The sequence below is a fragment of the Macrosteles quadrilineatus genome, unplaced genomic scaffold, assembly GCF_028750875.1.
Source record: "Macrosteles quadrilineatus isolate MER2022 unplaced genomic scaffold, UCM_ALF_1.0 Scaffold_1__1_contigs__length_201487025, whole genome shotgun sequence".
Taxonomy (NCBI): domain Eukaryota; kingdom Metazoa; phylum Arthropoda; class Insecta; order Hemiptera; family Cicadellidae; genus Macrosteles; species Macrosteles quadrilineatus.
In genome coordinates this window covers 71087647-71111657 of record NW_026542594.1, presented here as the reverse complement: position 1 = coordinate 71111657, position 24011 = coordinate 71087647, and the positions used below count along the sequence as shown (strand labels likewise).

Here is a 24011-nt window from a genome sequence, read left to right as displayed (position 1 = left end):
TTTACCTTTGTAGGAAACCTACAATAATTTCCTATTTAGCCTTTATAGGAAAAATACAAAAGTATTAGTTTGATTTACCTCAAGTTTTTTGGACTTAATGTCGTATAGGAGCAGCTTTCCCTGGTTCTGTTCAGTGACACACGCACCAACAAACACATTTTCTGACGGGCTGCATGTAACACACACCACCCTGCAAAGAGAAACTAACTGTCAACAGACAAACTAGAATTTGACATTATACTAACCAATCAACCAATCGTAACTGTTTTTATTAAAAAAAAGGTACGGCCAAGGTTAAAAAAATTACAAAATACAGTAATATATATATAAGTGTGACAACCTAGGATAACACAATTTCACAAGATTAAAATTCTAATTTGAACTAGGGAAAATTATATAAGAACCAGAATTCCAACATAAGATATAAGATTTTATTGGTCATTATACATTCACCTGCATTGACAAGTCAAAAATATCAGCACAGATAAGTTATTTGTGCAACTAATGAGCAAAGTGAGCAATTGACTCAAATTATCTTTATTCATCAAGTACATTAGAAATATATACATGAATAGTATCACATTTTTTATAAGTTATAATAAAATATACATGCTTATAGTAAATGGGAAAAATTGTAAAAGAACAAAAAACTAACAGCTAAAACATACTTTGATTAGTAGGGAAAGAAATAGTTATTTGTGTAACTAGTGGTGAAAGTGGCACTTTGCTGCACACGAGAGCAATGTTTACGCACGAGCCGCAGGCGAGTGCGGAATGATCTCGAGTGCAGCAAAGGCCTTTTTCACTCGTGTTACACATTATATTTTTCCTACAGTCACTATAAAGCATACCTATAACTTAAATAATTAGCCTTTCAAACAATATTCAACACGTTTTTAGGTTAGGTTAAACCCAAGCGTTGAACGGATTAGTAAACACTGCACCAGTGCACCAGCTGATTGTAGTCGTAGTATCATTAAGTGTTGAGTACACGTCGTATATACGGGATGGGAAGCATAATTTTTATTTCAATTGGAGTTCCTGGCGTATAGGACGAATGCAGTACATATTTTGATTGGCTTGGGCTTGAGGGAAGATCATTACCGCAACGATTCAGTAAGAGACCAAGTGATTTGGTGGTCTACTGGTTAGCGTGTTGAGCTGGCAATCTGTAGGACCGGGTTCGAATCCTCTCAGTTGCACTTTCTTTTTGTCTAAGATTTTTTGTTATCAGCAAGTTTGGCTAAGTTATGACAGTTTGATGTTATAATTAAAACATTATAAAAATGATTTAGAGCCATTTATAGTTTTATTTTATAAACATAAGTTAACTATTTTTTCGATTAATTAGTAAACCTTCATTCGATTTTTACATTGTCAGCAAGTTTGGTTAGGCTATTATAAGTTAGGCTATTATAAGTTAGGCTATAATAAGTTAGGCTAGTTTAATTTATAATAAAAAATATAAAATTGAATTTGAGGCATTTATAGTTTTATTTTATGAACAGAACTATTTTATTTCGATTAGTAAACCTTCATTATAGCCAAATCAGAAGCGAAAACGGCAATAATCAGTAGGCCTAAACTTAACTTATAAACAGAATAAACAAGTAGGCCTAAGTAAACAGGTAATTTTTATTAAACAGTTTTAACACTTTTCAAACCAACAACAAGCAAATTAACAATAACTAATGAAAACTGGAATGAAATTCTTAGTATGTTGACAAATAAAAATCAGAACTTGGAATTTAACAAACATAAGTTAGGCCCTAATGAAAATGTGAACTCAATTTATTTATTGTTCGTGATGTTAATGTTGAATGTACAGTTTTCAAATTTGCACGACAAAACTAATCCCGATGCAGAGGACACTTCGGAATGTTCTTCGAGTTGATTAGTCTGTTGTAGGCCTAGTACAGGTGCATTTTCTGGTGACTGTTTCTTTCCTAAAATCAGTTGTCCAGTTGCAATCTTTCCGCTAATAGAATCGTCGATGTAGCCTTCAGCTACTGTTGAGCTTTTCCAGCCTCCGTGACGCTTTAACTGTGTCATGTTTCCTCCTGCTTCAACTAACAATGTTGCTGAAGTGCGTCTAAAACAGTGTCCAGTGTACCTTTCGGGGTTAGGTAGATTTAAAAATGTAGCTACTTCAGTTGGGATTTTACCTATTTTATTAACACCTACAGGTTGTCTAATACAAACACCATTAGCATACTTCATGAATAATCTACTGTTGGGTACACCTGAAGGTCTCAATTTAAGGTATTTCCTGTACAATTCCAAATAACTGATATCAAGATTATCGTCGTCCGTTACAGTGAAGATGCGGCTTCTGTTGGTTTTTGAGTCTGGTATTTTAACTATTAAAATTGAACCTTTATCATCTATGTCATCTACCGACATTTTAGCGAGCTCGTCTCGCCGACATGCTCCAGCTATTCCTAGTATTAAAACTACCTTCTTCAATAAGCAAGTTTCATCAGGAGCAGTTTTAATAAAGGTTTCAACCTCATCTTTTGACAACGTCATTGACTTTTTAGGCTCATAGCCTACAGACAGTTTTTTCAAAAAGGCTATAAGTTTTTTGTAGTTGCTTATGTTTACATCATGTTTAACTTGGATTGTTTTCTTGAGCATAGAATAAATGCTCCAAATAGTTGAAGACTTAATCACTTTTGATTGTTCTGCAAAATATGCCAATAATACATTTTCTGATACCTTTGTTGCTGGTACTTTCTTACCGGCGCACCATGATGAAAACTGGTCATAGGCTTTTTCGTACCTTTTTTTTGATTTGTCAGGTAACAAATTCAAACTTACGTTCTTAGCAGTTTCTGCTAATTCTTCCGGTGTGCCTAAAATATATTCCGTATCACTCTCACTTTGTTCGTTCATGTTAATACCGCTTTTCACTTAATTATATTTTTAAATAGGATGAAATAAGTTTAGGTTATGTTCTAGTTCTAACCAAGCGTTGAACGAAAATAGGACAACAACTATAAACGCGAAATGAAAGGTTAGTCAGTCAGCTGATGTTAGTATTATTATCTTTAAGTGTTGCCAACCTATTTCCAAGCGTACACGGATTACGTGCATAATAAAACCACGCTGTTTTGTGTCGTTTGGTTGGAATCCTGATGTGCGGCAAAGTATAAACCGTGCGGCAAAGTATAAACCGTGCGGCAAAGTATAAATATGCAGCAATTAGCAGCTTTCTGTACTATAAACAGTACAGGGAAGCCAACTTTCTCGGGTGACTGTAGGAAAAGTCAATTACAGTTCATCAAATGAATAAATAGCCCTGTGTAAAGAAAAATAAAAAGATTCTTTACTTATTTCTTTTGTAAGGAAATATTACTACTTTATTTCCTTACTTAATTGATCATTCCATCAAGTATAAAATCACCTCACACCTTTATGTAATACAATTTAGGTATTCCATACAGGTGTGAATATACTAAAAGTTGCCCCCTGGTGGGGTTTGAAAAGAAATTTAATTAATTTAATCAGACAACTGAGGACTAATCACAGAGCTGGCAGTGGAAGTAAGATGTTGTATTGAGCCCTGGTAATTGTATACCCCAGAAATCCGATTTATGGACCGTGAGAGGTCTGATATGTCCTCTTGAAAATACTTTCAATGATCTTATAATGTAACACCTCTTAAAATGCAATAAAATGTGAACCAATACTCTGAATGCAAAATGTACTCTTATTTGAAATTCTATTAAATATGGCAATGATTCTGTAATAATGAAATAGTTATACCAAACACTGATTGAACCAATATGTAATAATTTATGTAATGATAAACAATGACTAATATTGTACTTTATTGCAATTGTTCGGTTAAGCCGATTACCTTGAGAAAAGATCAACACAGGAAAATTAATAAAATTTTTGAAAAATAAACTTTATATATTAATCATTCAAATATTTACAACTGCTACAAGTATCAAATATAATTCAAGTTTGTTTTAATTGACACTTCTATGCAAACAATGGAGAGTATTGATTGTGATTTTGGACCTTCCTTTCCTTTTTTAAAAATATTGATAGCAGAGCCTCGGGAACCTAGGTTTGATTTATTTAATCTATTTTTAGGTTATCAGGCTTCCCAAAATAGTGTATTTATTAACAACTGGCCAGCTGATTTAAATATGCAAAAGGGGCTATTCGTCAGATCTCTATATATACCTTAGAAGTGATTTATATCCAAATATTTATGAAAGAACAAAGTTGTTACAGTTTTACGTAACAGACAGATGATAATGTTAGAAATTGAAGTTAAATATAAAAAATACAATATAAATTCGATTGACGTGAAAGTTTACTCTAATTATTAATCTAGTAATATCGACACTAAGTAGTAATCAATTTGACGACACTTAAACATATAATTACGACACTGTACTTGGGGATGACTACGTAAAAATGGTCAATTTTGACGAATTTTGCCGGTCGATGTCGAACTCCAAGACTCGATTTGTTTATTCAATTCGTAATTTTTAAGCAAACGTTGTTTCGAGATTCAAATACCTATGCACTCCGGAGATCAAACAATTGATTTCGTCGCCGATATACACGTCACGATTTCCAAAAGTGAGTTTTAGCGAATTGAAAAGAGAATTTAAAGATTTCCGAACATCACCGATCGAAGCCTGGTCCCCAAGTAAGCGACCGTTGGGAAGACTTCCACGACGTTAACAAGTTCATATCACTCCGCGCTCACGTGTTGCGTCCTTGCTTTTGCGCGTTTTCTGTTTGATTTGAATTTAATCGGTACACCTGCTAATGAGAAATTTCTTAAGTTTGTTTTTAATTTTTTTTATATTTACTTCTGCTTGTATGTCCTTTGGAAAGTTTCTGTTTATTATAGAATTTTGTTCCGTCGTATTTGGTTTTTTTTTTGAAAATGCGCAATTTATGAGGACTTAATGCTAACTTGCCTCAATTTCTTGTAAAATAATCATGTTTCTTTCCAACCAGCTCTATTTCATGAAATCTGTTTTTAACGGATACCACTGTTTAAAAAACATACATACCGAAAACTGTCATTATATTTTCTGTTTTAAACTTTCTCTTAACAGAAGTTCTAGGTGGAAGGTTGTAAATTATTCTTATAGCTTTTTTTCTTTTTTTAATATAGATTTTAAGTTTCTCTTATTGGTTGAGCCATAAAGGGAAATCCCAAATGAAATCACTGAATGAATGTATGACAAGTAAACCAACTTCAATGTTTCTATTTCGCAATAGTTTTTTAATCTAGTTAAGGCATATAATCCGGAAGAAACTTTTGAAAGTACTTTTTCAACATGACAGTTCCAATTTAGTCTTTTATCTATTACTAATCCTAAAAATTTAGTACTATAACTTCAATGGTTTTATTATTAAATTTAATAATCGGTCGACGTTGATTTCTGGTTGTTCGAGTTTGAAAATTTATGATACTTGTTTTATCCACATTGAGATTTAGATTTTGGGAGTTAAAAAATCATTTAAAACGCATATGTCTGATTTTGCCTTGCTTTCTAATTCTTCATTTGTTGAGGCTATGATTTTCAAATTGGTATCATCAGCATACAAGCAGAGTTTACTTAAATTGCTAAGTTGCGGAAAATCTCTCAAATAAATAATGAATAAAAGAGGCCCCAGAATGGATCCCTGTGGAACCCCATATTTTAAGTCAGTGGTATAAGATTGATATGGAATTTTATAGTTTTTACGGTTATGATAGATAATTTCAACAAACTGTTTTCTGTGAGAGAGATAAGATTTAAGCAAATTTAAAGCAGTCCCCTCTATCCCCTCTATACCCAAGGTATAGAGGGGGGTATATTGGGGGTGATACGTTGAGCTGGGGAAATGTGCAGTGGAATCAAGTGTGTGTGTCAAACGAGTCTGAGAGTTTTTTAATGTTAAGTCAGTCCAGAGTAATTGTAACATAAAAAATGTTAGTTTGAATATTTTTCATCAAAATATTAGGGGACTAATGTCATCTTTGGAAATAACTTTATCTGAGCTAGATCTAAGCGTTGTTGTCTTGACAGAGCATAAAATGACGAATGATACAATAGAAAGACTCAATATTAATGGATATAGCCTTAGTGCAAGTTTTGGCCGAAAAGTCAAGGGGTGTGGGGTTGTTATCCTAACTAAGCCATTCCTAAATTGTAAAACTATCATGCCACCTGAAATCCAAAATCTTATCTCAGAACAAATTTTTGAATGTTGTTTTTTTGAAATACAAAAGGCTGTATCAAAGGATAAATTACTTTTAATTGGTTGTTACAGAAATCCTATCAATCAAAACGAATCAGAGTTTATTAGAAGGTTTAACATTTTAATTGAAGTTCTCAACTTAAAGTACAAATACATAGTTTTTATCGGCGATATTAATATTGACATGCTTGACAAAAATTATAAAAATTGGAACAGTTTATTACATATTGTGAGAGCAAATGGATTTTCTTCATTAATTGACTTTCCAACTAGAATCACAGAATCTACTCAATCTACCATAGACAATATTTTTACTAATTTGGAACCTTATAATTACAGAGTAACAGGCATCAACCTTCAGTTGTCCGACCATGATGGTCAGATGCTAGAAATTTTAAATACTGTGACTAAACATTCTTCCCAAAAATTTTATTTTGAGTATAAAAGAAAATTCTCTGACTCACAAATTGACCAGTTTAAAAACTTACTTCAATGTGAGTCATGGGCAGATCTTTATGCCTCTCCAGTGGAAAATAAGTATAATATTATATTTAATGAAACATTTAGTTATTACTTATATGTTTTCCTAAATCTCTGTCAAGACAGCACACACAGCCTAACTTTATTAGCAATGAGTTAAAAGAAGAAAAACAAAAAAATTTTAACCTTAGCCAAACAGCCCGAGAGTTAAAATGTATAACTTTATATAAAAAAGTTAGGAAATTAAATAAAACATTCAGGTCAAAATTGAAGTATTTTAAAAAGCAATATTACAAAACTAAAAATTAACAAATCAAACAATGTAAATAGAACCTCTTGGTCTATTATAAATTCAGAAGTGGGAATAGGATCTAAGCATGTACAAAACATCAATTTAAAAGTAGGTAATAAGTTGAATTCTGACCCTGTATTTATTTGTAACAGTTTTATCGAATATTTTTTCAAATGTAACTAGTATAATGTCTAATTTTGAACCAATGTCTGAGAATCAGTAGACAATGAAATATTTCAGTTTAGTAAAAGGTTTAGATTCAGCTTTGTTAATGAGAATGAAATAGATATAATTATTAATTAATAGTCTAAAGAACTCTTTTAGTATGGGCTATGATGAGGTTCCTGTGGTTCTTCTGAAAAAAGTCAAGACATTTTTACTAAAACCAATCACCCACCTAGTTAATTCTTCTTTGATATCCAGTATATTTCCTGATAAGCTCAAAATTACAAAATTAAAACCACTTTTTAAAAAGGGGGACAGACAAACGTTGTCAAATTATCAACCTATAGCTTTGTTACCCTCTATATCTAAGATTTATGAAAAAGTAATTTATAATCAATTGGTAACATTTTTTGAAAATAACAATCTGACAACTTTCAACATGGGTTTCGCAGAGGCAAGTCAGTTATAACTGCTGCCACTGATTTTATTGAATCGGTCATTGATAGTTTGGATGGTAAATTTAAGGTAGCGGGTTTGTTCTTAGACCTGCAAAAAGCATTTGATCCAATATCCCATGATATATTAATTTCAAGGCTTAGTACCTTGGGTATAGAGGGGACTGCTTTAAATTTGCTTAAATTTTACCTCTCTCACAGAAAACAGTTTGTTGAAATAATCTATCATAACCGTAAAAACTATAAAATTCCATATCAATCTTATACCACTGACTTAAAATATGGGGTTCCACAGGAATCCATTCTGGGACCTCTTTTATTCATTATTTATTTGAGAGATTTTCCGCAACTTAGCAATTTAAGTAAACTCTGCTTGTATGCTGATGATACCAATTTGAAAATCATAGCCTCAACAAATGAAGAATTAGAAAGCAAGGCAAAATCAGACATATGCGTTTTAAATGATTTTTTAACTCCCAAAATCTAAATCTCAATGTGGATAAAACAAGTATCATAAATTTTCAAACTCGAATGGTTTCTCGAGTGAGGCAGTTGCACTTTGCACTCGAGTTGCACATAATATTTTTCCTACAGTTACCAAAAAACAAATAAATTGGTAAAGAAACGTAACATATTTTTACACAGACGTGAACTTTTAATATGACATTTAATGATACAACAGTACAACAGCTGACCAGCTGATTTACAGCCAGTGCTGCCAACGTATTTCGCGCGCATACGACCTTGTCTGCATGTTACGCGCTCACTATTTCGTCCCTTCACGTTGTAAATCTGGAGTGAGTGAGACAAAGTAATTAGAGTGAGACAATGTTAACTTCTGGCATAATGCCATGAGGTTGCTGTCCAAATTGAATTTTTTTGACATGCGAGGGTCCATTGCCTTGGCCGTATCGATCACATAAAGTTGTGCGTTATATTTTGTGGATGGAGTGGACCATAATTGTAGTGATTTTGGACATTAATCTTGAACATTTTGGGACCAGATACATGGCCTAGTCCGGCTTTGTTGGCAACGAATTATGCAAATGGGATGAGATGTGATGGCGCTGTTTTATTTCCGAAAGTTATGTGTGAGTGAGGTTTATAAGCATCGTTATGGTTAATAAAAATCCCGTATAAAGTATGATAAGATTTTATTTTAAGGAGCCTAAACGTTTTAACCTGGTTCATCGTTTTCACAAATATATATTTTCAATAATGTATTCAAATAGTGTTTAAGAGTGTATCAAACCCTGTATAAATATTTTAAAATACTATTTTAAAGGCTTGATGGCTTATATTTCCAAATCTAGCAAACATTTCTCTATGAAAACAAACTTCTATCTAATAAATATTATAAAAATCAAGTCATTTGCTAATCTACTTCACCAAAACCATAGCTTAAACTTACTCCCTGGTTAGTCTATGCCAAAACTTGAACAAGGCTCACATCCTCAACTTAGGCCTACTCCTCTACACTTGCGTGGTTTTTATTGTATGGTACAATATTCTTCCCAATTGTCAAAAACATGTATGCCAATAATCCTACTAACCTCTGACCTTCTTTCTTGAATGTAATGATCTATATAATTAATACGCTACATGAAACTTTGTTGGTTGAACTCCTCCGCCATTTCTCAACCGATTTTATCCATTGACGTCTCATTGGAAAGAGCGTATCACGTAGATTTGCAAACTGGCCTTACATTTTTGAAAAAGTCCCTTGGACTCTGCCCTAGTGGCTTTGAAAGTTCTCATGTTATACTAATGAAGAACATAATTGTTTAAATTTTGATCAGCTGTATAATTTAATTGCTGTTATTTATTTTTCAATTCAATGAAACGCATTGAGTATATTTATTTACTATTTGAGTTTGTGTAAACATAACCCCCAAGACGGGTTGTGTTAGTATGGTTGTATCTTAAATTTGTGAATTTATCGTTGTTTTGTGTAGCTATAATTTGTTTATTTGTTGTTTTTTTTTCTTTTAAATGCCTCCGACTCGACGAAAACGAAACATAGACAGGAGGGGTAATCGTGATAACGACCGCAGCTACAGAACGGTGGCGCGTAATAGGCTTAACTCATCACAGTCAACAAATGACTCTGGACAACCTCAACTATAAGGTTACAAATGTGCCCTAACACTACCCCAAAACGACTTTTCGTTCTCAATTGGCCCTCTATCAATGACCTGTGTTGCCTGTACAGCGAGGCATTTTGACAAGGAGAAAACCTGCTGGAATGCTTTAGGTCCATCAATAACGAAGATAAAAATGGTCTGAGTTACACTCCGGTATATAAACTCATTGTAAATATGACTGTTATTCGTTTTGAAATAACTCCTGTAATACTTAGCAGTTGCACGAATTCGAGCAACATGTACACTAGTAAATGATTATTGAAAGTACGGAAAGTAAATAAAAGAAACGTCTTATAACACTTAAAACATATATTTACGCTTATACTGTTACTCACAAGACGGTAAATATACATAAAAGATGGTAAGTGGTGATCGATTTCGATTGGACACTCCAATCATCATCAGACCCAATAGGTGAATGACAAGAATCTTGAATGGCGTCCCTACTTATACCCTATTGGCTACCGGAAGTACCGGCCAATACATTTTTATAAGTACAACTGAAATCAAAATTTACTTGTTCATTAATCAACTTATTTCTATTTTTACATTTTTCTTGATAAATATACAATTCTTCCTAAGCATTCATTACATATCCTTTCTTCTTTAAAATACATAGACTATCCTCCATTTTTCCTATTGAGTGGCCATTTTGTAACAGGAGTTGTGCGACATTTGATCTTTCTGGTAGGGGTCTGCGGGTCCCCGATTTTTTCGGGTCGGGTCGGGCCAGCGGAAGGCCCGGGATACCGGGTTGGGTCAGAGATTTGTTCGGGCCAAGATCGGGTCGGGCCAAAAAAAATAATTATTATTTTCAAAGTTATAATAAGTTATTTTCAAAGAAACACTCTTATATATATATATTATTACAGAGGAATTAAAACGTTAAAATTAGAATTAAATATTAAGTTTGCTCACGTTTAAGAACAAAGACACAACAGAGCAATTGCCGTACTGGCCAGTCGTCTACTGACAAAAGCCGTGACGCAACAGTGCAAAGAAAACAAAGTCAAAAGAAAGACTTTTTATCCAGAGGTACCAGTTTAATTATTTATTGCTTATTCTATACCTAGTTTAAAATATATTTTAGTATTTTACATAATAAATTATAAACAAAAGAAATATCTGATATAGTGTACAGATCTGTATCTTGTTCTGTGACAGTGAATTTAAATTTCCTGCCAAATAATCAATCTTAGGACGGACGTTGAGTCCAGCAAGCGCCACCGGGTTATCATTACCCTCCCTCTTCCCTGCCACAAGTCGGAGGGAGACGGACGTCTCAAGGAAGTAACCGGGGAGTCAGTATCGTACCGCCAAGTGGTTAAGGTAAATTAGTGTGAAGTTACCCCAGTGTACATGTGCGACAGGGCAGCTGAGACGACCATCGGGCTGGACACCCTCCAAATTGGGTAAGAATCCTTTCAAAAGATTCAAAATCGATTAATTTGGGCGATTTGTATTTGTCGGGGTTTTATATTCAAAATTATCACTAATTTGGTCACCAACTCTCGGTTAGAGGCAAATGTCTCTTACCTCGAGGCTCTAAATCCGTTGAGAAATTTTACACCATATAATCGAGCGGAGGCATCTGTCTCGTCGGCTCGATTATAAAAAGACAATCTTAATTTCGTGTAATGAATCATTTTGGTTAAATTTTCGTTAAGTGAAGAATTAGTAAAATTTTATTTCAGAGTGTTCCATTTTGTTATTCTGTAGGTTAAGGGAGGATAAAGTATGATTTTATTTTCAGAGAGCGTTATTGTATCAGGTATTCCTCAGTTTGAAGTTTCTTGTAGAATCGTGATTCAATATTAGAAGTATTTTATTATCCCACGAAGTGTGTAGTTTGTTAAGTTGTATGTTGTGTTCCGTGTGGGGTACTTATCTCGCATGGCGACACATTTACCGAGAGAATTGCTTTATCGTTTATTCTTTAATTTAAAGACCCTTTTTGTGTGTGCTCTTATTTTCGTATTTTAAAATCCTACGGAGGGTTTAGGTAAAGTGTTGCGTTACGCGTAATATTCCGTGTGGGGTATATGTCTCGCATAGTGATATTACCGTACGTTTGAGAATAATCTGGCTTAACGAAATCAGCTTAGTAGGCGTTCGGTCGTAAGGTCGAGCTGAAGTTCCTCTGTATTTTGTCTCTGAAGTGCGGTGGCCTTTTGGGTAATTTTTACGTGTTAATCCGCGTGAGGCACATGTCTATCCATATTAATTATACCCGCCTTCAGATTAATTCACGTATCAAGTCGTAAGGGGCATTTGTCTCGTACGACGTAATTTGTAAATATGTGTTTTATAGAATATCGGGAGGGGCATCTGTCTCTTCACGAAATCCAGTTTAACGTTCAGCCTGTTAATGTATCGATTCATTATGAATCGGTTACCTTGAGATACCGCTTTACATGTAATAACGTGCTACGATTCGCCCTTGAGGTGTGAAGTGTGTAGTGTAGGTTTGGTGCGAGAAAGGAGCACGTTCCGACAAACTGTGTATCGTTCTGATTGAGTATAGTTTGAAACACCTTTCAGTGTATATATTTCCGTAGTTGTAATGTTAATGTAATAAATATCGATTATTTACTAGATGTGGTTACAATTTTCATCTCCTGAGATATTTCCTTGCCTCCAGACAATGTGAGTTGAAACCGGTAGCAACTCAGCTACAACACAAGATCGCATAAATGCAGGTATTTTACACCAATTTATAGTATTTAAATGCGATCAGGAGGCTAAAATTCAATATAATGAAGTTTTTTTTTTGCTTATTTCACAGGAAAAGGGTGTGATATTACAATGTAAAATAAAACTCTCCGAACGTAAATAAAATCATAAGCAAAAACACGGCAGTAACTTTGCTAACCAATTGATATATGTTTTTTACCAGATTTGATAAAAGGAACTAACATTGGTGAGTAATGAAAAAATGACATAAGAAATTAATTAGCCTAGAAATAAAGATAAGGCGGAACAAGTAGCGATATAGCAAGCAGTTGTCAGTGATGAGTCATGAGTGGGAACCGAAGTGAAGAGGATTCTTCCGTCACGCAATTTCAGATATTTTCCAAATATTTTCTGTTGGTTATGCCCCCAACAAAACTAAAAACTCTTGCCGGGTCCATTTTTAAACGCGGAACTGGTTACTAGATCCCTACTTATTATTTCTACGCCTAAAGGCGCAAATGAATTCAACAACTTTTTAACAGTTATGCAGTTAATGTGTGTATTCAAAATTTACATTTTCTCTAATATACATAGAAAAAATATTCTCAACATTATGTATTTTTCAAAATTTTAAATTAGTGTAGTTTTTTCAATGTCTAGCCTTTATATCGTAGGGCGTTAAGATTTTAGGCCAGAGCTGTTTTGCACATTGCTTTAGACTCGGCCTAGCCATTAATGATTGGCAGGATTTAAACCTGGGACCTTGGGAATAAAGCTCTGCCCTCGACCACTAGACTTGCCTGTTCCTCAAAATTATAGTTTATTGTAATTTTTTTTTTAGAAAAACTGTATTAAAGGAGTTTTAAAAATATCTTTTTGTGGTTTGCTGAAATTATTAGATTACCTTGTCTTATCTTCAGAGGCCACTGACATGTCCCATAAAGTCTTGTGTTCCTTCATATCATAGAGAGCTATGGAGCCGACTCTAGAGCCGCACACTAAGTATCTCTCATTCTTGCTCACCCAGTCCAGACATAACACTGCTGCCTTGTGACTGTGGCTTGATAGCAATCTATAATACACATCAAACATATCAACAGTTAAACAACAATACAAATCCTTTTAATTAGCAGTAAAAATAAAATTAAAACTGAACATTCAAAATTTAAATTGCTTATTTTATTTTTAGGGGTCTTGTCAAAGTCACAAAAACGTTAAAAACCACTTTTGGCATATCTGCCAGACCCAAAAGACACCATAGTCAGTGACGATTCTAGGTCCTGGTCAAGGGGAGGGAGGCTAAGGGGGTGTTTCACACTAGGAGTGGGGTGGGGGGTCCTGGCTTTAGCCTCTATAGCCCCACGCCTTGGAACCGCCACTGACCATACTTGCAATGAACTTTCAGATTTATATTTTTCAAAATGCTCAAACAACGCCCTGATTACAAAAATAATAATTTACTGGAAAGCCTCAGAAAATGACATGAAATAATCAGAAAAGCCATAAACACTATTAATAAATTTTTTTAAATGTATATTTAATAAATTGTCTAGCAAAAACCCACATAAATTAGACAAATATGAAAAATCTGGAATATAGAGAATTAAATGTCTAAATTTTCCCAAATTCTACATTGGTCAGATTGGAAGAGCATTTTCATGCAAATTTAAAGAACATATCAAATAATGGTTAAAAACGTACCTTGTCAGACAATCCTTGACATGTTTTATAGTGTCGAAAATAAACTTGCTACATGTTTCGGTGGTTATTAAATTCCACCATCGTCAGGCACACAAAAGGATCCACTTCTTGAGGTGTCGTCAGAGTTGTTACATACATTTAACACGAACACAAAACACGAAACGATTAAATACACGGTAACAGATAGGCCTATCAACTTATGCACGTACATTGCCGCGGGCAGGACTGGAAGCAGACTGAACCAGGTTATTAAGGACCGACGTGGACTCTGGATTGTCGTCTGCGTTATCAACAGCTGATGTAGGACTACTGTAGTGACGGAGTAGAGTGTTGAAAATATAATGGGATTCATAATTGAGTTTTTCATTCAAAATTTGTGTGCTGTCCCTGGTTTTTAGGTCCTAATATATTTCAAACTCCTCCAAGGTATTTAATAAGTTTCCTTTCCCACAGTAATGTAGAATGTCTAGACCGTCATTTATATCCAGCATATCATGGTTATTGTCAATAATGTGCTGAGCGAATTTGGATTTCTGCAATTTAAGTGTAGGGGCTGGTCGATGCTCTTTGTATCTTATTTTGAAAGCTCTCCCACTTTGTCCTACATAAGTGCTCGGGCAATCAGCACATTTTATGCGGTACACACCTGTCTTTTCGTATTTATCAACATGTGGGCGCTTGCCTTTAGATATGTTCTGCAGCCGATTTGTAGTTTTAAACGCTAGTTTAACACCATGTTTATTGAGATCTTTCTTCAAATAGTTGTTTATTTGGTGGTTGTATTCAACGCAGCAATACACTACTTTGTTATTATCATTATTTGCTGGCATGCGGCATGTATTTTCCTTTTTCTTTGCAACGATTTTGTCTACGATCTCAGATTTGTATCCATTAGCCACGGCAATGTGTTTTATTACACATTGCCGTGGCTAATGGATACAAATCTGAGATCGTAGACAAAATCGTTGCAAAGAAAAAGGAAAATACATGCCGCATGCCAGCAAATAATGATAATAACAAAGTAGTGTATTGCTGCGTTGAATACAACCACCAAATAAACAACTATTTGAAGAAAGATCTCAATAAACATGGTGTTAAACTAGCGTTTAAAACTACAAATCGGCTGCAGAACTATTGAGGTTAAATCTGTGGACCTTATTTAAATTATAATACTTGACTCTTCAAATAAACAATACTTTATTTTATAACTTTAAAACAGAACACTTACAAACTTGTACAACTCATAAGCACATAAAATTGTTTTTTTTCAACTAGGAAGTTGCTATGCCAACATAACAACAAGTTTATAAACATATGAAAAAGTCTTTAGTTAAACATAGAATAATAATTGAGTTAGTGTATTATATTTTTATATATTTTTATATTGCTTCAACACCCTCCCTCAATATCAAAATATATTGTCTTCTTACAAACAGTTTTAAACAACATTCATCTTATTTCTGAATGTCTGGAACTTTGGTTTACACAGAGCTTTTGTTAATATATCCGCCAATTGGTTTTCAGAATTAATATACTTTAAAACAACACTTCCCTTTTTGACAACTTCCCTTAAAAAATGATATTTGACATCAATGTGTTTAAGTCTTTTGTTTTCTAGACTTCCTGCAACAGCTATTGCTGATTGATTATCTTCATCATGGATGGTCACAGCTTCACTGGTTGATACATTTAGATCTTCTAGCAGATGTTTGAGACATTGGGATTCTGTTATTGCCAAACTAAGTGCAATATATTCTGCTTCGGTTGAGGATAACGCCACTGAAACTTGCTTCTTTGATGTCCAGGATACAACACAGTCAGATAGTAGAAACAAATAGCCAGATGTAGATTTACGATCAGTTAAATCGCCTGCCCAATCAGCATCCGCAAAACCTTCCAATATAATGTTTCCACTTTTATTCTTATAGAAGGTTAAACTCTTGTCAATTGTACCTTTGACATATCGTAAAACTCGTTTTAAAGCAGTCCACAATTCTTCGCTTGCATTACTTTGGAAGCGACTTAGAAACGAAATCGGATAGCAAAGATCAGGTCTTGTCCCAATCATTGCAAACATCAAACAACCTATTAGTTTACGGCACTTGTGTTCTAGTTCTTTGTCACACACTGAATTGTTCAAATTTATTTTAAGATTAGGATCCATTGGAGTAGAGACTGGTTTGCAATCCTGCATACCAAATTTTTGTAGCACTTGTTTTAAATAAGCTGTTTGATTCAACGTTGTTACTCCGGTTGTCAAATCATGATCAATCTTTATTCCCAGGTAAGTTGAAACTTGACCCATATCCTTCATTTTGAAATAATGACTCAGTTTTGATTTGAATTTCAAAATTTCATTTTCACAGGATCCCACTATTATTAGATCATCCACATACAGTAATACATACAGTTTATTTTCATCAGTCAGTCTTGTGTACAGACAATAGTCACTATTAGACCTTGAGAAACCTTCTTTTGTCATTATTTCAGTGAACTTTTCATTCCAATTTTTGGGAGATTTCTTCAAACCGTAGATTGTCTTGTTTAGTTTTAAAACAGTAGTTTTACTTTCAATATGTTCAACTCCAGGAGGTACAGATAAATATACATCTTCTGTCATGTCACCGTGTAAAAATGCACCTGTCACATCCATTTGGTGTACTGGTAAACTCTGTTGATTAGCTACAGCCATTAATACTCGCAATGTTGTCATCTTAGCGACTGGAGCATAGGTTTCAGTTGTATCGAAAGATCCTTGTTGTTGAAATCCACGAGCAACAAGTCTTGCTTTATATTGTACTGGTTGACCATCATCATTTTTCTTTAACTTAAACACCCATTTAGCATCTATGGTTGAAATATTTCCAGGATCTTCAACTTCAGTCCACGTATTGTGTTCTTTTAGATTATTAATCTCTTGCTTAATTGCTTCTTTCCATTTATCTGCATCTTCACGATTCATTGCACTTTCATATGAATCAGGTTCATCTCCTTCTAAGGAAGTCATAAAATTAACTTCATAGTTATCTAATTTTACAGGTCTTCTTAGTTGGTTTCGGTTTCTTAGTTTCATATTAGTTGTATTTTCTTCTATATTTACATTTTCTTCAAGCTCTTGATTGTCTTCTACAGGACCTAGGTCTTCTTCACATTCATTTTCACTTTGGTCTACTTCATCATTATGTAATACATCAAGTCGATAATCTGTATCTTCTGTTTCTTTCAGGGACGATACAGCGTCAGTTTTAGTCTTCATTGTATTTTCAACAGGCTCATGGAATATAACATTGCAGCTGATTTCAACCTTGTTTTCTTCAGGAATGTATATACGGTAGCCTTTAGTAGTTTCACAGTATCCAACAAACAAACCTTTCTTAGATTTTTGATCCCATTTCTTACGTTTTTGTTTTGGCACATGAATATATGCATCACATCCAAAAACCTTCAGTGATTTGATGTCAAAGTCTCTGCCCATCCACAACTGATATGGTGTACTGTCCTTTACACTACTCTTCCCAACTCGGTTTAGGACGTATACAGCTGTGTTGACTGCCTCTGCCCAAAACTTCTTATTTAGTCCTTTTGCTGACATCATAGCCCTAGCAGAATTAACTATGGTTTGCATTTCTCTTTCAATAGAACCATTTTGTTCAGGACAATAGGGAGCTGACTTCTCATGCTTGATACCTAAACTTGACAACATATCTTCAACTTCTCTATTTACAAACTCAGTTCCACAATCCGTTCGTAGCACTTTGAATGTTTTTCCTATTTGATTTTCAACATGACGAATTAACTCTTTTAATTTGCCAAATACCTCATCTTTTGTCTTTAGAAAGTAAACAAATCGATAGTGTGAAAAATCATCTTTTAGCAACAAAAAATACTTGGAACCACCAATAGAATTTTCTTCCATTGGTCCGCAAAGATCTGCATGAATTATCTGTCCAATTTCTGTTGACTTGTTTGGACTAGTCTTAAAACTTGAGCGTTTCTGTTTAGCAAGGACACACGGTTCACAAAAGAATTCTTCATTAGGTTTATTTATAACCTTAACGTTACTTGCCTCCAGTATTTCTTTTACTTGACGACAATTTTGATGAGCCATTTTTTCATGCCATAACTTTAGACTGTTATCTTCACTTAATTGTACATAAGCAGGTACAGACTTATTGTCAAATGAAAATTGCATCTTATACAGTTTTCCAAAACGTTTAGCCACAGCAGAAACTTCATTGTCTTTGTTCATGATTTTAGCTTCATTTTTATTTGTGCTCATAAAATATCCCTTATCTAGTGTTGAGCTCACAGAGAAGAGATTAACTTTCATTTCCGGTACATATAACACATCTTTTAGAGTTACAGAAATTTTATCTTCATTACTTATTACTGACTTCAACTTAATATCACCAATACCTTCAGCTTTGGACATTTTTCCATCACCAAAAAATTACAAAACGGTCTTCTTTGAGTAATTTAAAAGTTTCAAACAATTCCTTATTACAACATAGATGTTCTGATGCTCCTGTATCAAGAAACCAATCTTCAAAAGTGTTGTAATCTAAATCAGTAAAATCTGTTGAACTTAAGCCTAATACTGTAAAAGCTTCAGATTTTCTAGATGAATCACTTTTACCACTTTTGCTCCTTTGATTTTGCTCAGCCTTGAACCTATAGCAGTTTTTCTTAATATGTCCAGTCTTGTTACAAAAATGACATTTTATTTCTGACATATCTCTTCCTGCAGACTTCAATTTAAAACACTGAGATTTAACATGACCTATCTTACCACATTCAAAACATTTAGGTGTAGACCTACTTTTATTTAAAAATCGCCCACTCTTCAAACTACCTGCAGCAAATGCAGAACTAGCTTCATTATCCAAGTCACTAGTTTTGGATTCAATTCGTTCTTCCTCTACAAGTAGTCTAGCAGTTAAGTTACTTAAAGTTTTACTCTCAGTTGGGACAGATTCCCAAGCGCTTACAAAATGTGCATAATTCGTAGGAAGGGACATAATTACTTTCGTTATTACCATATTTTCTGAAATAACTTCACCTAACTGTTTAATCTGATTGAAAATCTCTTCAACTCTCGATAAGTACTGAGATACAGTTTCATTACTATTAAATTTTAAACTAAAAAACTTCTGTTGAAGAAGGTGCAGACTCAACTCACTTTTCCTTTCATATACTGTTAAAAGTTTAGACCAGATTTCAGAAGAGTTTTTACACATTAACACATGGGATATGGCATTTTCACCAAGTCTAGAAACTATTATGTCTTGGGCTCTACAATCTTTACTATTATACTCAGCAAGGAGTTTATCATACTTATCATCACCTTCTTCAGGCATTTTCTCATCATTTACTACTACATTGTACAAGCCTTTTGCTTTCAATGTTACTGTGGTTTGAAACTTCCAAATGTTCCAATTGTCGTTGGACAATTTAACACAATTAGGAGTAGCCTCCATTACTAACATTTAATCAAGCATAAACGTTGGTTTAGCAAGATATCAAACATGCAACATGCATTTCTCTATATTTCACAACCACAAACCTTCATTTCAATATACTTAGTAGGCTGTTAGTCCTACAGTACATGACCTGACATTTTCATCAATTTAAATTAAAATATTGCTTACCAATCAGTGTCTGGGCCCATAACCTGTTGAGGTTAAATCTGTGGACCTTATTTAAATTATAATACTTGACTCTTCAAATAAACAATACTTTATTTTATAACTTTAAAACAGAACACTTACAAACTTGTACAACTCATAAGCACATAAAATTGTTTTTTTCAACTAGGAAGTTGCTATGCCAACATAACAACAAGTTTATAAACATATGAAAAAGTCTTTAGTTAAACATAGAATAATAATTGAGTTAGTGTATTATATTTTTATATATTTTTATATTGCTTCAACAAGAACATATCTAAAGGCAAGCGCCCACATGTTGATAAATACGAAAAGACAGGTGTGTACCGCATAAAATGTGCTGATTGCCCGAGCACTTATGTAGGACAAAGTGGGAGAGCTTTCAAAATAAGATACAAAGAGCATCGACCAGCCCCTACACTTAAATTGCAGAAATCCAAATTCGCTCAGCACATTATTGACAATAACCATGATATGCTGGATATAAATGACGGTCTAGACATTCTACATTACTGTGGGAAAGGAAACTTATTAAATACCTTGGAGGAGTTTGAAATATATAAGGACCTAAAAACCAGGGACAGCACACAAATTTTGAATGAAAAACTCAATTATGAATCCCATTATATTTTCAACACTCTACTCCGTCACTACAGTAGTCCTACATCAGCTGTTGATAACGCAGACGACAATCCAGAGTCCACGTCGGTCCTTAATAACCTGGTTCAGTCTGCTTCCAGTCCTGCCCGCGGCAATGTACGTGCATAAGTTGATAGGCCTATCTGTTACCGTGTATTTAATCGTTTCGTGTTTTGTGTTCGTGTTAAATGTATGTAACAACTCTGACGACACCTCAAGAAGTGGATCCTTTTGTGTGCCTGACGATGGTGGAATTTAATAACCACCGAAACATGTAGCAAGTTTATTTTCGACACTATAAAACATGTCAAGGATTGTCTGACAAGGTACGTTTTTAACCATTATTAGTCATATTACGCAATCCTGGGGCTATAAAAATGAATTTTAACATATCAAAGCCATAAAATCAAACAATCAAACATCCTACTAGCTGTGAGTAACATCCTACAATCAAAGAGTCAGCCTACTTTTCCCAATATCAAGGTGGCTGAAAAATTCATTACAAATTCAAAGGAAATTGCAGACTATTTTAATAACAAATTTATAAATATAACAAATCAAATTGGATTATCCTCTTCTGAAAGTGAGGCAGTACAACTGACAATAAAATCAATAGATCAAAAGCAGACCACAAAATTTGACTTTCAATTTATAGACGTGAAGGATGTTATTAAAATTATTAAATCTTTCAAGAACAAGAAGTCGTCAGGCTGGGACGAAATACCACTAAATTTGGTCAAAATTGCTTCTACATTCATTGCAGAACCACTCTCTATCATTATAAACCAATCATTCCTCAACAGTATTTTTTCCTGAACACTTAAAATATGCTGAACTAAAACCACTTTTCAAAAATGGAGAGAGACAAAATCCAGACAATTATCGTCCGGTTTCACTTTTACCAGCATTCTCAAAAGTTTTTGAAAAATGTGCTTCTTATCAAATATCTTCATTTCTGGAAACCCACAATATTTTTTTCTAACAAGCAGTTTAGAAAGGGTCTAGGTACCATGAGAGCGCTCTCAGACTTGGTTGAGGAGGTGTCATGGTCCTTGGATGGGTCACATAGCACAATGGGTGTGTTTTGTGATTTATCCAAGGCGTTTGACTGTGTCAATCATGATATACTCATTAAAAAACTAGAATTATATCCATTTTCTGTAAATTCAGTATCATGGTTAAAATCCTACCTAAATAATCGCCATCAGAGAACAGTAATTTGTAAGGATAATTTATAAGCAAAATCAAAATGGCAAAAAATTAAAAAGGGTGTGCCTCAAGGTTCGATTTTGGGGCCACTTCTATTTCTTATATATATTCATGATCTTCCAAAAAATGTTACAAATAATCTAATTCTCTATGCAGATGATACTACAGCAGTAGTTAAAACAAAAAACAATGATGAATTAAAACATAAAATTGAAGAAAGTCTAACCGAATTGGGAAAGTGGTTTGAGATCAATGGTTTGAAAATGAATGAAGATAAAACCAAATTTGTAAGATTGTGTACACCTCAATCAGTTGCAATCATTGATCAATCCCAACCAACTGATAATGTAAAATTTTTAGGGCTTTATATTGATAAACATTTGACCTGGAGTAAGTGCATTCAGTCAAATCATATCAAATCAAATCAAATATATGTATTTCCATTCTGTACAATAAAGTACAATAGGATAGGTCAGATTGCATTTTACAAATTGGCATGAAGCAAATTAAAGTAGATGTAAATATAAAATTGAACTTAAATTGTACAATATATAGAACAAAACAACAAAACAAACAATTTCTCATTCAAGCTGGGCTGGAACATCAATAACAGATAAAATAGAAAATAATTTCTGATAACATCATATCTTAATTAAAAAAAGAGAGGATTAGTTTTCAATAATAGTTTTAATGTGAAGAATAATTTATAGAGACTATTAATTAATAGAGTGTAGGGATTTGTATTTAAGTGTATAGAACGATCTAGAAAGCAATTTGGCAAGAAAAAAACTCATTAAGTGAATAAAGTGGGTTTATTAATAACCAGTTATAAAACTTACTCTTGAATTGTTTGACATCATATTTTGAGATAAGGCCAATGAGTTTTTTGTAAACCTTAGGAGCTACAACAACATGGCTGTTTATAGATTTTGAGAGCCTGTGGTAGTCAATGGAAGTATGATTTTTATTTCTAAGTATGGGGTGCTCAGAAGGAGTCTCGCCGAAGATTGTGACCATTAGACGCTAAGAACGACATCACAATCAGGCGCACCCCGGGCAACGCTGACATCTCAGCGGCAAATCCTTCTACAACCGGAAGACTTCGAAAAATGAATCTACTTAAATGGTCATTTCAAGGCCATTAGTAACGATCTCAATTAATATAGAGGGAATATCGAGAGACAAAGAAGTATTACTATCTGATATGTGCAAGACGTACAAATGCGACTTCCTCCTTGTGCAAGAAACACACCGAGGCATTTTAAAACCTAGACCCAACATAGAGGGAATGAGACTGATTCTAGATTTTAATTGTCAGAGCATTGTTTGGGGATACAAAGAGACAAGTGAAAATGGGACAAAACTTGAAACCTGGGCTGAGGCAAATGACCTGCAGCTCATACACGATCCTAAGCTCCCTTGCTCCTTTAACAGCGGTAGATGGAAGAGAGGTTATAACCCTGACAACATCTTTGTGAGCAGCAGGATTGCCTCCCAGTGTGAAAAGTCTGTAGGTGATCCGATTCCCCGAACTCAACACAGACCTATAGTATGCACCGTTAGTGCTGTTGTTAAACCTGAAGTTGTTCCTCTAAGGCGCAGGTTTAATTTCAAAAAGGCCAACTGGACGGGTTTTTGGGAGATCATTGACAGAGAAATCGCCAATATCCCTCCACAACCTGATATGTATGACTCCTTCGTTAAGCTTGTCCATCAGGTCTCGAGAAAAATGATACCTAGAGGCTGTCGAACCCATTACATCGCAGGACTCTCTGAAGAGGCAAAGCCACTGCTAGAACCATACCAAGGTCTCTTTGACAATGATCCCTTTGCTGAGGACACACTTCTAGCAGGTGAAGAGCTTATGTCAGTCATTGCCAAAAATCGCAAAACTAAGTGGTGTGATCTTGTGGAGAGTTTAGATCATCGATGTATATAATAACTCTACTGGATAGCGCGCTGTGTGGTGGAAAAACGGTCCGTGCCCGCCAATCGAATTGGCGGGATACAGAGGCGGACGAGCCGAATGAACCTCTCTGTTTTACACAAACATACATTCACTTAACCTGCTCTGCTACATTTATTTGTTGACATAAAAATTTCAAATTGATATATTATTTTTCTGGAAAAACCAGTGCTTATTACTATGTATAGTTCGGCCGCTTAGAAAACGACCTGCGCGCTAATGCTAAACCAATGCTGGAGGAGGTCGTTTTCTAAGCGGCCGACCTATAGTTAGTTTTTACCTTAATTTTTTTAGCGAATTTCCCTATAGGGAAGTAGCTATTACCGTAGGTCTCATGGTAACACTTAGGCCTGGGACCGATTTACTTTTTCATTTTGATGTCCCCAGAGGCCAAAAACA

General features: G+C 34.4%; 1 protein-coding gene across 3 annotated transcripts in view; it reads right to left on the bottom strand.

Annotated features, from left to right (window-relative positions):
- LOC128983559 (WD repeat-containing protein 91) overlaps window positions 1-24011 on the bottom strand; it is a 203035-nt gene that overhangs the window by 51947 nt on the left and 127077 nt on the right. For all 3 annotated transcript variants that reach the window (XM_054402876.1, XM_054402877.1, XM_054402875.1), the window contains exons 11-12: window positions 13336-13503; window positions 79-190 (exon numbers count right to left, since the gene is read on the bottom strand). In XM_054402876.1, the coding sequence (XP_054258851.1) occupies window positions 79-190; window positions 13336-13503 (280 nt within the window). The remainder of the gene's footprint in view (window positions 1-78; window positions 191-13335; window positions 13504-24011) is intronic.